At 41.5% G+C, this 17,093-nt stretch overlaps 2 protein-coding genes across 2 annotated transcripts in view; both read right to left on the bottom strand.

The window, feature by feature from the left end:
* The window catches only part of LOC137297301 (uncharacterized), a 31,434-nt gene extending 18,297 nt beyond the window's left edge, over positions 1-13,137 (bottom strand). Inside the window, exons 1-5 of the mRNA XM_067829311.1 lie at positions 13,005-13,137; positions 12,320-12,412; positions 10,903-11,018; positions 10,004-10,108; positions 9,474-9,623 (exon numbers count right to left, since the gene is read on the bottom strand). Coding sequence (XP_067685412.1) covers positions 9,474-9,623; positions 10,004-10,108; positions 10,903-11,018; positions 12,320-12,412; positions 13,005-13,137 — 597 coding nt within the window. The remainder of the gene's footprint in view (positions 1-9,473; positions 9,624-10,003; positions 10,109-10,902; positions 11,019-12,319; positions 12,413-13,004) is intronic.
* On the bottom strand, positions 238-4,482 carry LOC137297028 (glutathione S-transferase 3-like). Its single transcript, XM_067828977.1, has 5 exons — positions 4,193-4,482; positions 3,024-3,116; positions 2,764-2,879; positions 2,195-2,302; positions 238-739 (listed from the first exon to the last, which is right to left on the bottom strand). Exons 1-5 carry the CDS (start codon positions 4,323-4,325, stop codon positions 581-583), a joined length of 609 nt encoding a protein of 202 aa, XP_067685078.1. The 5' UTR covers positions 4,326-4,482; the 3' UTR covers positions 238-580.
* Positions 13,138-17,093: the final 3,956 nt, after the last annotated feature.

The following is a 17,093-nucleotide window of genomic DNA, read 5'->3' as shown; positions in this document are numbered from 1 at the left end:
TAAAAATACATACACTATCTATAACGTATTGTGCTCTAAGCGAACTTTTAATGATAAAAACCCGTACATCTCGGGATGTACTGGATATACATTTTAAAGTGAAACTACTTCTAGTCTGCCTGAATGACTATGTTTTTGGAGTAAGACTCTGAAATCAAAATAAGCAAGCGCACATGTGCGCTAACACACTCACGCACAAACGTGCGCACATGCGATAAAACAACAATCAGAAACCTCAACAATTATGGAAACCTTTATCTGTAAATATTGCCAAAAAAATTCCTTATAACAAAATAACACGAACAAAACTACTTGTATACGTGGAACACAACATCAAGAAACACTGACTCTCCCTGTAGAATATTCACTACAACACTAGGAAATGTTGGGGACACAAAATCTTGAAAAAACCTTTTCAGGCTTAATTCCAGCACAAAGGGTATTCTTCACCAATGGACATGAAACAGCGGGATCAATACAGTGATCAAAACGTCCAGGTGAGATGTGCGACTCATTCAACGATTTGTGTAACACAAATGAATATATGAAAAAAATGGCGTTTCTTTATGATGGCTCTGAACTAGTTTTCTGTGACGGGCCTCGTGTCAAGCCATTGCTTGACTTTGGGGTTGGAAGCAACATTGTCCCGGCATTTCTTGACCAGAGGGTACTTGTCAAAGTCCACCATTGCTTGGACTTTGTCGCAGATGTCAAACACAGTCACGTCGGCAAGGGTTATCTGAAAAGAGATAACATTTATACTACTCGGCCCATTCATACCAAGTGATCTCAGGACTAAAACTCCATTACTCTAGCACAGAGAGGTTGTAGCTCTAATGTCGCTTTGTGCAACCAGTCCCTGGTCTGCCTGAACACTTGTCACAAAGAATGGTCACAACCATTTTCTGCAGTGAAGTTAGCTTCAAAGCAATGCAACACCCCATACTTTAACTTTAGGTCCCAGTACTATCTGAACTATTCTCATAGAGAATAGTAACAACCATTTTCTGAAGTTAACTTGGCTTCTAAACAATGCAACATCCCATACTCTAACTGTCTGCTTGAACTATTTTCACAGAGAATGGTTCCAACTATTTTCTTTTCTTTCGTACATGAAATTAGACCGATTCACACGACTGACACGAACACTGTGATTGTGATCCTGATGACTCTAATAATACTGTGATTGTGATCCTGATGACTAATAATACTGTGATTGTGATCCTGATGACTCTAATAATACTGTGATCCTTATTACATTTCACAGGATAATAATATTATTCCTGAGAGGGTAAGTCCCAAAATTTCAAAGTAAAATTAGCTCCACCAAACGTTTTATGGTATTCTTTTATTTATTTTTTAAAAATATTTTTGTATTTATTTTTTAAATATTTTATCATTTAGTGTTTTTTATATTAAATTACTGCTAACTACAATCGCTAACGGCCGAAGAGATGATGAAAATCAGGACCAGGGCCACACAGGTATCAAAACGTCCCAACAGTCCCTACTGTGAATATTGCTGAGCGCGGCGTAAAACTAAACTCACTCACTCACTCACCCTGCTGTGATGATCTGCCTTCAGTTGTTGATAGTCAGCCCGTATTTGTATTGTACTGTCCTAATTTGAAATCCTGTTTTAGAGTTGGATGTTAGTTTTAATTCTTGATATTGTGATATTTTAGTTGGTTTTACTGTTCTTCGTCGACAAGTATTTAAATGTTTTACATTTAGTTACCATATGGATGAAATATGAAATACTGCCTCTGTGACTAAACTTTAACTAACTCACTCACTCACTCATACATACAATGGTCACGATCATGGATGAAGGAGTGGATTCTTTAAAGGTATATTATAGTAATACTAAACCTTGAACATATCATTATGACTAAATATAACTTAGTTGATGAGGAGTGTGATTCGTTGCGCCATTATAAATATATAACACCATTATAATATGATAAGGACAAAAACGGTTCTATCTGTAATAGTTATACCATAAAATACGATCATATCGAACTACCACAGGTCATTACTCTATTTCCCGTCGTTCGCTATACGAGATATAAACAGCATGTGCTTTTCCCGTCAGTTCGTTATAAGCCAGTTCGGTATGCACGGAGTTTACTGTTTGCGTATCGAGATGAAGATTAATGCAAAGAAGAAGAAGGACAATTTGACATGTGGTTACCGAACTGCCGACGAAGAACCCTGTACTTTTGTTCTTCTCCAGCAGCTTTTCAAACATCCCAAAATACTGCGGCAGCTTTTCATCTTTGTTCTCCGCCATGAACTGTGCCTGTTCAGATCAAACACAAATTCCTTAAAATGAGTAAGTATGGTTTGCACCTCTTCAGAAACCTTGTATTCAGTGACAGTATATATTGTTCTCGCTCGATACCCATAGACCAGTGAAGATCCGGGTAAGAAATTGATCTTCAGTAACCTATGCTTGTGGTGAGAGATTACTAACGGGTGGCAAGTAGACACGTCATAGTATCCCAATTGCGTAGATCGATGCTCATGCTGAACTGTCTGGTTCAAACTTGTTTACAAAGCGCTGCCACATAACCAGAATTTTTTAGGGCGGCATAAAACTAAACTCACTCACTCTGCACCCAGAAAAGACGTGAACAAGAACCGGGCAGGGTGACAACAAGTACAATGTCTATCCAGCCACATATGTTGTCATGTAGCGAGAGTCTCACGAGGCCACGTGCACAGTATAAAATGCTGGCGAGTCATGGCACTGTAGCTTACCTTCCTGGCTTCATCCTTTTCATAAAAGGCTTTGATCAAGACATTTATGATATCCTGGATTATACCCAGGACCTGGTCCACTTCAAGGGCTTGGATATCTCCCGAACCATAGAAATCTACAACAAAACACTCACAGTTATAGCAGTAATAGCCAGCTTCTATACTAAAACATGAAACGATTATTTACACGCTAAAATGAGGCAAAGTGCGGCGCTAAATAACAAACAAATATTGCAGAAAGAAGGAATATGAATCCCTACTGAATCTCCTTGCCAGGAATCTAGCAATGGCGCTGCTCTGTCCGTATGCCGCCCCGTCCACTTCGAGAACAGGCATCTGACCGAGATGAATCTCTGGAACATAAAAGAGTAAACATTATCGAGATTCTAAAAACGCAATATCAGAAACTTCTACGAGCAGTGTTTGTATTGACAAAATAAATGCTAGGAAAAAGGTCAACAAGAGTCATAAGAAGGTGACATCCCCCCCCCCCCCCCCCCCTCCACCCACCCCCACACACTTAGAATGTTTTTCCGCTGGTTCGGAAAACTGCAAAATTCTGTGACTGTATTATGGGCCAAGAGATCGACATTACGACATATAACTTTTGTGTGTCTATCTTTCTGTCTGTCTGTCGGGGCAGTGGGGTAGCCTAGTGATTAAAGCGTTCGCTCGTCACGCTGAAGACCTGGGTTCGATTCCTCACATGGGGTGAATGTGTCCCCCGTAGCGATAATCCTTGGATATTGCTAAAAGCGACGTAAAACTCACTCACTCACTCATTGTTTGGCAAATGTGACTGGGTGAGGTGTAAAATATACAAACAAACGAACCACGCTGAAGAGGAAGCGACATAAAATACTTGCAAATATGCATCAGTGATCGAGTGGACAGTTCACACGTCCTTGAACAGTGCAAAGTCCACTGACAGTTACATTGGTCTTCCAGTAAAAAGCTCATTCTGTCAGAAGAATTACTTTCTCGAGATCTCAGTGTCGTCACTTTATATCTTGAGGGCCAGAAATTCTCATTGCCAGTTACATTCTTAGAAGATTATTATAGTTTGTTCAGAGCATGCAAGTGACCCTATATCAAAGTCGAGATTTTCTTCAGACACGCGTCACTTTGGTGGTATTATTGTTAATGATACCAAAATATGATTCTTGGAATAAATACTACCAGCAAATGTGCGCGGATAACATTAAAACATTTGCACCGTTTACAACCTTAGACTCTGCGATCTGACCCACTTAATGTGATGTAACCCCAGACACCGAATCGTGGCAGTTGGGATCGATGTCAGGTGTTCCCACTTACGTTCCGATCTCACACGAATGGACAACAACCCAGAGGCCGAAATGCATCTCCATAACCCGCCTGACAACCCGTGTTTCCAGTGGTACAGATAGATATTCTAGTAAGTGCTTACTCGGTTTCTCGGCAGGCCATGTTTCCTGTGTGAACCGCTCGTCCGTGTACTCTTGTCCAGCTAGGGCAAACAGAATCCGAGACACCTCGCCGAACCCTTTGGCGTTGAAATATTTAAGCTTGTAGGTAGGCATGTCTGATCTGTGGAGTGCGTCCTTCCCTCGTTAGAATTTCGAAGTCGACTGGCAAGGGTTAAAGTTCTACAGCAGCTAGATATCAAAACCGCTGATTCATTGGAACGTTCTCCAAGGACGCTACTATCGTCGTCACGTGACTTCTAACTCACGCGTTGATTGGTTAAGAATGCATGTCAACACTTTTTCTCGATCAGGAGCAGCGTATCTATATACAAGATCGATTGAAGTATTTTCAGAGGCATGTATTCTAGTATTATTCTAGTATTACTGAATATAACATAATGTGTTGGGACGCCTTGATGTATGCGCCACATCACTCATGCATAGAACAGACTAGCTGTAAAATATGTCCGGCTAACAGTACGTGCAGGCCTTGCCGAGGTCGATTGTCGGGGCGCGCGTTAGTGCCTAGAGCGCTTAAGGTATGTGTGTACTCAATGCGAGATTAGGCGACATTTAAGCCGGGCAACTAGGTATTCACCCAAATAAAGTACACGGCATTCAGTAAATGTGTATGGAAGGGGAGAGAAAAAGAGAGAGAAAGAAAGACATACACACGCTCACTCACCCACTCACTCACCCCCCCCCCTGTCATGGTTGACCTGTACCTACACTGGACATGGCATTTATCCATTGAAACAGATTCGTAGGTGGCAGGTGGGAACATTGCGGTGAGTGAATATGGTTTGGCAATACACGTATTCAGCAATATCACGACGGGGGAGAACAGAAACTGGCTTCACACAGGGTACCCATGTAGTCACACACTGTACCCATGTAGGAAATCGAACTCGGTTCTTCAGCACCCCTTTAATCACGACCGTTATCATATGTTCGTGAACAGGTTATAGAAATACATACATACATATATATATACATACACACACACACACACACACACACACACACACACACACACACACACACATACATACATATATACATATATACATACATACAGATATACATACACACACACATATATACCTGCATGCACACACTCACACACACACACACATATACATACATACATGCATACATACATACATATATACATACACACACTCACACACACACACATATACATACATAGATGCATGCATGCATGCATACATACATACATACATACATACATACATACATACAATATTTGCTGATACATTATGCCATACGCAAGGATACCTCTGTACGTGTCCTGCATTAACAAAATTAAAAGAATTCACCCTTTCACCCTTCACCTTCACGATTTTGAAAGTGAAAACGGGACAGTGTCATGAGTACGTTATCATTGTAGTTATATAATAGTGATTTAGAGATTGTTAAAAGTATAATATACGTATAGTTTTCTGTTTTACATAATGACCGTTTCTGTTATATGTTATGACCAATGGTATTCCCTTATTTTCTTTAATTTCTCCGCTCCCGTGGTCCGTTATCACTATATTCCTTGAAAACAATCCAACCCATGTCAACGTCAATGTCAAGGATTTCGACATGTTAAATCTCTCTCTCTCTCTCTCTCCCATATATAAATATATATATATATATATATATATATATATATATAGATAGATAGATAGATAGATAGATAGATAGATATAGATATAGATAGATATATATGTATTTAACGCGTCGAAATGGAAGAGCAGCTAACACAAATGTGCAGTATTTACTCTACGCGTTGTACATGACCTTCCTGTCTCTACAAACGTGTTCCTATAACCACAAGTTAGTTTAATATTAAAGACAAAACGCTGTCATTCATAATGTAATATTTGTTTTCTCTCACAATGACGATCCCTACTGCTGTTTCAAAGAACTGTTTCGCCTGTAAAACGGCGTGTTAAATCGCTATTACACAAAGTCGATACAGATATACAGCGGGGTAAGTAAGTGAACATATTTTGTGATCACTCTGGTCAGATTGTTTGTCTAGTACCCCGTCTTAGAATGGCTCCATAATTATTACTCGTATACTGAACAACAAAATAAACGAAAGTTTCGAAAAAAATAAATGTCATAAACGTAAACGTTCGTGTTAATGTCTTCTTTTAAAACATGAGAAAATAAACCGTTGCGTTTCTTTTGCTGTTCAGTATATTTCAGTCTACACTGAACGACCCACTGTCGATTTGACCGAATTTCTTTGTCACATAGTTATGTTATTTACATTTCTCTGGGACATGAACATGCTTCAACAGGTATTGTGTGTGCTGGTTAAACTCTGTCACTGGTCCTTTCTATACTCGTATTGACCCGTGAAGGTCTGGGGTAGAATACGCCTTCAGCAATCCATGCTTGCTATAATAGGCTGCTGTGCTTGTCGTAAGAGACGACTAACGGGGTCGGGTGGCCAGGCTCGCTGACTTGGTTGGCACATGTCGTCGGTTCCCAGTTACGCAGATCGATGCTCATGTTGTTGATTACTGGATTGTCCGGTCCAGACACGATTATTTACAGACCTCCGTCTTATAGCTGGAATATTGCTGAGTGCGGTGTAAAACTAAACTCACTCAGTCACTAACTATACTCGTATTTGACCACCGACCCCATGTATTGGGCAGATGCAAATATTCAGGATTTCAGCGCTAATAGAAGACCGTTCAGATTTCACGCCCTTATCATACGTCATGTTGTGTCCACACTCCTTGAGTCGAGAACAGCGCGTCAAGACACAAGTTGTGACAAGTGAATGTCTGGTTTACAATCTCTCGTTGGCAACCCATACTTGCAGTAAGAATCGACTAACGGGATCAGGTGGTCCGGATGGTTGGTTTGATTGATGTTTGTCATTGCACCGATCAATACTCAGGGTTTCAATTACTGGTTCAGAGTCGATCACTTACATACCACCTTCATTTACCAGGCATGTGCCTGAGTGTTTTGTTAACCAGCAAACATGAGTGAGTGAGTTTAGTTTCATGCTGCTTTTCGCTTTTAGCCTCCAAACTCCCAATACAACGCGAGTCTGGAATATGTGCCAAGTCCTGATTAGCAAGGTGTCACGAAGAAAGTCTCTGGATTCCTTTGTATCACAGTTAATGAATCCAATTTTAAAATCGTATTTTTTCTGTAAAATATGTTCATTTTAGATGTTAGTTTGATGCATAAATGGTGAGATGGTTAGAGATGTAAAGAGGTGAGGAGATCTGCGGTTCCAGATGAATGAACCATATTGTTTTGCTTCCGAAAGTAATAATCGCAACAGATTATCCTCTGGTGTGTTCGTGCGTACGTGCGTGCGTGTTTGTGTGCATAGGTTGAATAGTGTTCGCCCACCCAGGCAGGAGAGGTAACTAGTCCGCTATGAGCCTCATAAAAAGTCGCCCTAAAACCTTACCTACCTACCCTACCTACCTCATAAGAAGTCTTAACATGACACATTTTTGTCGGCGATGTTGAAGCTGTCCACTAATATCCATGGATCCCCTGTCAAGACGATATACACATTTTCCTGGCCTACATCAATCCGTTTGACACTCCCTAAACCATATATTTCCCTAAGGTCTGATCATTTCTGTAATTCAAAGCTCGAAATGCAAGTCTAGATTTTCACAAGATCTTAGTCTCTGGGGCTCTTTTTCAGTTTTGGGCGGAGCTAGTCTGGTGGTTAAAGCGTTTGCTGGTCAAGTCTAAGATCCGGTTCGATTTCGAACATGGGTACAATGTGGGAAGCCCTAGTACCGATCAGTGATACTGCTGGAATATTGCTAAAGGTGGCGTGCAATCATACCCACTCACTCCTATTTAATAAGAATGGCAGTATAGATGTGCAGGTGCACAATCTGAACATCACGATCAGGATGCCGTTACACAACCGAGTTCAACAATTATCTGAAACATGAGTGTAGATTAGTCTCGACGTCCATGTATGGCCCTTGTAACGTTGATAAGAGTGCAGACATGGTCAGAGAAAGTCCTCGCACAATCTTAGTGTAGAGTTTGACCTGTGTTAATTACTTAAATAGGTCTTTGGGCAAAGTGTCTCTATGTGCAAGGTCATGATAAAAGATAGGATGTGCGTTATGATAGGCCTTGGTTCTTCATTAAGTGAGCTACATGGAAGTGTATCGTGAATACTACACGAGATCTCATTTCATACGAATTGTACGAAACCAGTGACCTTAAGATTTCTGATCTCGTTTTCGCTCGGTCAGCTACCATAGGAAGGACACACGTTTCGTATAATTTGTATTTAATACGACCGATTGTGGTATTTTGTTTATTACTTATGACGTAAATGCATTAAATTGGCACAATGGCATATTGTTGTTATTTTTATGGTTTAAAACCGAAACCGGTTTCATAAAGTCTTTGAAGGGCATTTAGAAGTGAAATGCATAAAGATGTTTCATAAAGATGTTGCGGAAGAATTTTGTACGACGAATTTTGCATGACGTCTTGGTAACCGATGCATCGTCTCGTACAGCCTGCTACAGTAAACTACGTTTACTCCGTAGCATCGCGTTTGTTGGTGTGCACTCGGCTAACATGCCCTGATGGAAGCGTTGCGTTTATGTTTTTCGACGGATATAATGCCTCGATTGTTCGATTCTTCAACACTTAAACAGCGACACGCACAGAGCACAATGCATATAAGTCGTAGAATGAATGAATTTCTGTGTTTGTAGTGAATACACAACTAGTTCCGTCACAAAGTGACCCAGTGAGAGGTCATGGGGTATCCAATAAAATCGTTAGAACGTTAGAGTCGTTACCGTAGAGGTCAGCGCGTTACGACACTCGTGTGACGTACGAGAATAGCATGCATATTACCAATGCGTTGACCACAGGGGTAATAAATAAACCTATCAGATATATGTATTCATTTCGGCCTCACAGCCTAGAATACAATTGTATTTCGACAGAACACATGTCAGGTAGTGTTCAGTATCGAAGCCTGACTTTCAGTTTGACAAGAAAACCTTCTCTGGTATCATTTCAAAAACAAAGCGTTAAATTGAACAGTAACTGTTGAATTTTATACTGTTATTTCGATCTGCGTCATTCCAACAATGCGAGTCACAGAGATGCTTTGTCCTTTGCTCATACAAACACGTGTTATCGACGTCGTGCGTGTCAGTTCAAGTGTTTAATAGAATGAAAACATTTGTTCGTGTTCCTGGCTGTCCATTAAATCTGTGTTTGCGGTCGTTTGGCCAACCATTTGGCAATTCCTGGGTTTGCCTTGACCTTCTCTGCGTTGGCTTTGACCAGTGGGAAACGTTCTACCAGGCCTTGATCAAAACCGCCTGAATCCAGAAGGTCGAATGCGGCCACATCGGCATATCCAAGCTGGAAACCATATTAAAACATCCCCTCAACATTTTGCAAGTGATTTAAAGTGTATCGAAAGATTCAGTCACTGTAATTTTCTAAACATTTAGATTTAGAGGCCAACATTGTGTAATTAAGGTGGATACGTTGTAATGATGGACAATCGTTTAGTAATGTCCCTCTGTAGGTTGTGTTTATATACTGACACAGAAACCTAAGTATACTACCATGGGAATACGAACTTGTTATTTGATTGTGATGTTGTTTCATACGATTATCACAGTCGTATTTTACACCATATGGTTCCAGTGTTTCGGCGACAATTTTCAGGCAAGTAACGTTTTAATAACGTTGGTTATTAATTTGCTCAAATCACATGTCCATGTTTATACTAATACCTTGTTGCCGACATAGAAGCCTGTGTTGCTATTTTTCAGCACAGTTTCAAGGAAACCCAGATACCTAGGCATGTTCGTTTCACTGTTTTCCTTGGCAATCTCCACCTGGAAAAAAAATACAGAAATAATATACAGATTGCGATAACTAAAGAAAATTGAAATACAGTCATCAACACCTTTCACCAAGCATTAGGATCGCGAAGAAAGTATTTCCACCACATGTAATTAAATAATAGAAGTGAAGTGAAGTGGTGAAGTGGTGTAGTGAACTACTGTTTAAGCCGGCGTTCATGATTAATACTTTATGAGGCGGTGCGTGTGTTTGTTTTTGTTTTTTTAAATTTTATTTTAATGTGCCAGAACACTAACATACCAAGTCGCAGTTTCAATAACATGCAAGACACACTTCATACAGTGCACTCAATACGTCCAGCCCCTGTTTTATTCCTTAAAGAGAACCCCAACTCGCGTTCGATGCAGCTGGGAACCTTCGACTTTCCGATCAATGCATTCATGGTTACTGGTAAACCTGAGTGTCTATTCCATATTCTGGAAGTCAGAGAATGCAGGTTTTGGTAAAGAATCGGTCAAATCATGCTGATCGTCAGAGGCAAACAACGGGATCGGGTTGTCAGACGCTCTGATGCTTGTCATCGTATTCCAAATGTGTCCACACAAGATTATGTGCAAATCACTGTCACATAGTCGGAACAATGCTTTGTATGGTTTGAAGCAACAAACAAACAATATGCATGTGTACTATATTTCGAAATTGGACCGTACGCTGTTCAAAGCATTCAAAACTCATAACAAGATATATCAACTTTAAGTTAAAAAATTACAGTGAATACAGTGTTGATACATTCTGAAGCACAGAACCTGTTGCTTGGCAACGTCACCTTTCTTGCTTCATCCTTCTCCATGAAAAATCGAACCAAGGCTTCACGTAAGTCCGAAACAATTCCAAGAACTTGATCAACTTCTAGAACTTCAACATCAGTGTTGCCATGGAAACCTGGTTTAAATCATAGATCAATAAAACCATATCGTGTTCATGTGATCCATATTGCCGAGTCGTTTATTGACCATGGTTGCGTAACTTGAATGTGTCAGAACTCTTTGATTCCTGCTACATACCGTCGGTCCTGTAAATAATCGAATCTGGACCAGACAATCCAATGATCAACAGCACATGCATCAATCTACACACCTGCGATGCCACAACACGTGTCAACCGAGTCTGAGAGCCTGACCAGTCTATCCCGTTAGTGGCCGTTTACGACAAGCATGGGTTGCAGAAGTTTAATTCATACCCGGATCTTCATGGGTCCCAGAACTTCATGAATGACGTTCAAATGACATGACGTATCCAGCTGACTGGCCACCTATGATAGGTACTGCTTATCTGTTGTTTAACGCCACACTCATTAAAGTTCCGACTACATGGTGACTGTCTGTAAATAATTTAGTCTTCACCAGACAATCAAGTGGTCAACAGCATGAACATCGATATACGTAACTGGGTTTGGATGACATGTGTCAACCACGTCAGCGAACCTGATCTCGTTGGTCGCCTCTAACAGCAAGCACGGGTTATCTGTTTAATTGACATGTTAGAAGTTGCTGAATAATAAAGTTGATGAATAAAGGAAGGATTGGTACTTTATGAGAGCCTGAGTTTATGTTTAGATATGGACTATTTACCTGGGTACATGACGAGGTATACATATAGACACCAATCATAATGGTATTATTGTCAAGATGTGATATAATAAATAACTTATCATTTATACACCGTGAGTTGCTGGGCCCCGTTCCCCAAAGAGGTCGTGTCTCTAAGATGATCGTAGCTCCCATACTTCAACATAGAGTTACGACTTCCTTAGCGCTACCATCGTGTTGTAGAGTGGCGCCCTGAAGATTAATTCTAACTCTGATCTTCACGGGTCTAAATATATACTGCCTGTACAACTCAAAAAACGTCCTAGCCAAGAAATCCCCTCCCATTATACATCAAGTTACAAAAAGACCCGTGAAGATCAGGGGTAGAATAGGTCTTCAGCGACTATGATTGTTGAAAGAGGCGGCTAAAGGGATGAGGTGGTCAGGCTCGCTGACTTGGTTGACACATGGCATCTTATCCAAATTGCGAAGATCAGTGCTCATACAGTTGATCAGTGATTTGCCGGGTCCAGACTCGATTTACAGACTGCCGCCATATAGCTGGAATATTGCGGGGTGCGGCGTAAAACTCACTCACTCATTCATTTAGATTGAAGATGACTTGTAATACAATTATAGGTACAGCCGACTCACCAAACCGCCTGGCCAGGAAACTGGTAATCGCCATGCTCTGCCCGTACTGTTTCCCATCTACCTCCAACACAGGAAGTCTACCGAATACGTACTCTGGAATCAAAGAGAATATGCGTGCTTATGATTTCTATGTGTGCTTATGAATAAAATAACTCGACATATCATCAGTGGATATTAGTACACATCCTATGACGGTAAAACTATTTTTTACCGGTAGTGCTGGTTTCCAGAGACCTTTTTCATTTTTTCTAAAAAAAGTTAGCCTTGACCTGTCTTTGAATGAGAGCGTGTTTTTGTCACTGCCGATTGTCCTCGGGTTAAGTATCTATTTGCCTGACCCATTCAACATACACGCTACCCCCAGTTCAGTGACATTCCTTTCCACGTTTAATGCTGGTCTCAGCAAGACTATATGGCGGCGGTTTGAAAATAATCAGGGCTTGACCTGACAATCAAGTGAACAAAAGCATGAACATCGATCTACAAAACTGGGATAGGATGACAATGTGTTAATCCAGTCAGAGTTCCTGACCACTGTTAATAACTTCTTACGATACCTGGGTTGCTGAAGATCAGTTCTAACCTGGATCTTAACGGATCACAATGAAAACGACTAACTCAGTCGCACAGTCACCCTACTATCTACTCTTTAACTTGCCTGTTGACTCACTCACTTACTACTCACTGTCTTTTATCCCTGGAAAGTCGTCATACTTTATTCTGACGTCTTCATATTCCTGTCCCGCCAGAGCGAAGAGGAAACGAGACAACTCCCCTCGTCCACGAAAGTCAAAGTAAATCAGCTTGTATTGGGGCATGTTTCTATCCAGTTCCTCCCGCAGTGTGGAAAAGATTTATCTCTAACTTGTAAATATTGCGTTACGCGACGCAGTACAAAATTGCTGAATCACAGCGGTCGGAGGTCAAGGTCGACGTTGAGGTGCTCGTGTGGGAAGAGAACAATCTCAGACGTGAATGGGCTTCTCGGTGCAGCGTTTCTGAACTATATCAGACTGAGGTGACGGAGATCCATTGTGTCCTTCATCAGGACTCATGATAGTACGTACATGTAACTGTTTATCAGGTACAACCAGTGAAAGTAAAAGATTACTTTTTTTGCTAAATGCGACATTGACTGGTGCTGTTAGAGACCGCGCGTGCTTCACCTGTTCACGAACACATGGTAACACTCGTGATATTAAGGGGGCATTGGGATCGTCTATTGATAAATCACCCGTCACGCTGAAGACCCTGGTTCTATTCCCTACAAGGGTGCCATGTGTGCAACTTGTCTCTGGTGTCCCCCGTCGTGATATTGCTGAATATTGTCAAACCTTCACTTGCAAATGATTGCGGTAATGGTCTCATCCATCCGCCACGAATCAGTTTCAGTGGATACATGCCATGTTCAATGTGGGCTCAGGTCAACCATGATAGCACTAAATGAAGGCAAGGGCACAGCCACTTCGATGCAGTCCACGAGGACGGGAGTGATCGTAAATCCTACGTTTCTGACGCAGCTGTGTACTTCGCCACCTGACAGTGCGTTTACGAGGAGGAACGATATGCCTATGGTCGATAGAAACGATGCCCGTACCTTCAAGAAGATCCCGTCCTCAGGTGACTACACAATAGTAGGTAGGTAGGTAGGTAGGTAGGTAGGTAGGTAGGTAGGTAGGTAGGTAGGTAGGTAGGTAGGTAGGTACAAATCGTTGTGCAGCCATCGCAACTTTTTTCCGGATAATGTTTAAATCTAAGAAAGCTGTTGGGTATAAGTAAATGAAAAACATGTGTACTATTTATATCTATGTGGCAATTTTGTACAATGATAAAATTTGCAATCCATCGGTCCGTTTCTGACTCAAAAGGACTGTAGGTTTTGCGGACGACAAGAAAAATGTATGCATGTGTGTGCGTGAGTGCGTGCGTGCAGGTAGGTAGATAGGTAGGTAGGACACACAGAGAGAATGTGCGCATTTGTGTGTTTACATGTATGCATGCGTGTGTGTTTGTGGATGTGATCAATGTTCATGCGTCAAGGGTCACAACCGGTCGTTTCTCAACATATGCTTTATTCCTATACCCTAGTAGTAGTAGTAGTAGTAGTAGTAGTGGTGGTGGTGGTGGTGGTGGTGGTCGTCGTCGTAGTAGTAGTAGTAGCAGCAGCAGCAGCAATAGTAGCAGCAGCAGCAGCTGCAGTAGTAGTAGTATGCTTGATGGTAAATTTAGTGGTCCTAGTGTAATTAAACCACACTGCCGGTATAACAGCTAGTAGTACTTCAAATCCTGCAATTACCACCACTAGGACTACTAAATTTATCATCAAGCATACTACTACTGCTGCTGCTGCTGCTGCTGCTACTACTACTACTACTACTACAACTTGTGAACTGCAACTGCTGGTTAAAAAGAATACATGACCCATTTGAAATCGAGTTAAACTATCAATAGGACGTCAAAAACGCCAGAGGTCACAATGACCTTAGTCTACTTTTTCAAGAGAAGAAGACCCGTGAGGAGTTGACTATCAGGATCGGTTTGTGAAACCCGCTAACTTGGTTGACATGTCATCCTATCTCAACTGACCCGATTATTTACTCATCGCCTTCTTAAAGTTGCATAACAAACAAACAATCCAAACAAGAAGACCACACCTAGAGAGACCTTATGTGATGGAAGGAATGATGTAACGCACAGCTGAAAGTCATGTAATAGATGTACATACAGACAAAACGTTAGAATGTCACACAACAACGTTAGCGTCTCTCACGAGAAGGTTAGCATGCCTCAGGACGTTAGCGTGTCACACGACAAAGTTGGCATGTCACACGACAACGTTAGCGTATCTCGCGACGTTAGCATATCACACGACAACGTTAGCATGTCATGCGACGTTAACATATCACACGGCAACGTTAGCATGTCACGCGACGTTAGCATATCACACGACAACGTTAGCGTATCTCGCGACGTTAACATATCACACGACAACGTTAGCATGTCACGCGACGTTAGCATATCACACGACAACGTTAGCATGTCATGCGACGTTAGCATATCACACGACAACGTTAGCATGTCACGCGACGTTAGCATATCACACGACAACGTTAGCGTATCTCGCGACGTTAACATATCACACGACAACGTTAGCATGTCACGCGACGTTAGCATATCACACGACAACGTTAGCGTATCTCGCGACGTTAACATATCACACGACAACGTTAGCATGTCACGCGACGTTAGCATATCACACGACAACGTTAGCATGTCATGCGACGTTAGCATATCACACGACAACGTTAGCATGTCATGCGACGTTAGCATATCACACGACAACGTTAGCATGTCATGCGACGTTAGCATATCACACTACAACGTTAGCATGTCACACGACAACGTTGGCATGTCATGCGACGTTAGCATATCACACGACAACGTTGGCATGTCATGCGACGTTAGCATGTCACACGACAACGTTAGCATGTCACACGACAACGTTAGCATGTCATGCGACGTTAACATATCACACGACAACGTTAGCATGTCACACGACGAAGTTAGGATGTCACGCGACGTTAGCATATCACACGACAACGTTGGCATGTCACACGACAACTGTAGCATGTTTTTGTTTGTTTCAGCTCACACATAAACATTCAACGGCTGTCTGGACCAGAGAATCCAGGGATTAACATCAATAGCAGCGATCTACGCAGTTGGGATACGATGGCATGTGTCAACAAAGTAATCGAACCTGACCACTCGATCCCGTTACTCTCCTCTTACTACACCAACATGACCAAATCAAAAGAGACCTTCACCGCTTCTGAAGAGTTTTATACGTTTGATGTTTGAACAAAGATCTGTACATACCCGTGTACATCCTTGGAGGTCCGGGTTAAAATATTGGCTTTTAGTAACCCATGTTTGTCTTAGGAGGCGACTAAGAGGATCGAGTGGTCAGACTCGCACCCTTAGTTGACATGTCCTCGCTTCCCAATTGTTCATATCGATGTTCATGCTGTTGTTCACTGGATTGTCTTGTCTAGACTCGATTATTTACAGACAGTCAACCGCTACATTGCTGGAATATTATTGCTGTGAGCGGCGAAAAGCTAAAGTTACTCACTCATTAAAAGTGCTAGCTAGGCTTCTCGGTCACCTGTTCTTCCTGAGTGTACCCGACATCCTTATATACCTGCCCTGCCGGTGCAAGCAACATTTGGGAGGGTTCGGCATATGCCTTTATCTCGAAGTAGCGTAATACGTACCGCAGCGAGGCTGAATTTCCTCTGATACTGTCCACTCTTCCAATCTCGATTGCTAGCTCTGAACTTATGCTTGCAGACAACAGTGAGTCACATGTGCACTATCGCTGCAAGATTAATGACGCTATTGTTTGCCAGTATTGTCGGTATGTGTGAAATTTGTCCCTTTTCAAGTTTATCAAAGTTTGAATGGATCTGTAGCCTAAATGGAAGTATGAAGTATTTTAAAAGGATCACACGTGTCAGGCTAAGATATTGCCCACAAAGTATAGTAAACTCTGAAAAATCCATAAACACATGTATATGTTACTTTGTAAGCCACAGACAATAACTAATTTCAGGAACTCCGGTACTGCGACTGAGTACCCAGATTATTCTGTTATCTATACGTGACTGGGATTGTTCTTAATTTCTGTTTGTTGCGAATTTTCCTCCAAAACTACATCGCACATCAAGCCTACCATAAAAACGGTGAACAAATCCTCAAAAATGAACCATAT

The sequence above is a fragment of the Haliotis asinina genome, chromosome 9, assembly GCF_037392515.1.
Source record: "Haliotis asinina isolate JCU_RB_2024 chromosome 9, JCU_Hal_asi_v2, whole genome shotgun sequence".
In the NCBI taxonomy this organism is placed as follows: Eukaryota; Metazoa; Mollusca; class Gastropoda; order Lepetellida; family Haliotidae; genus Haliotis; species Haliotis asinina.
The sequence above is the reverse complement of the archived record's forward strand: the minus strand, read 5'-3'. Positions and strand labels throughout refer to the sequence as shown.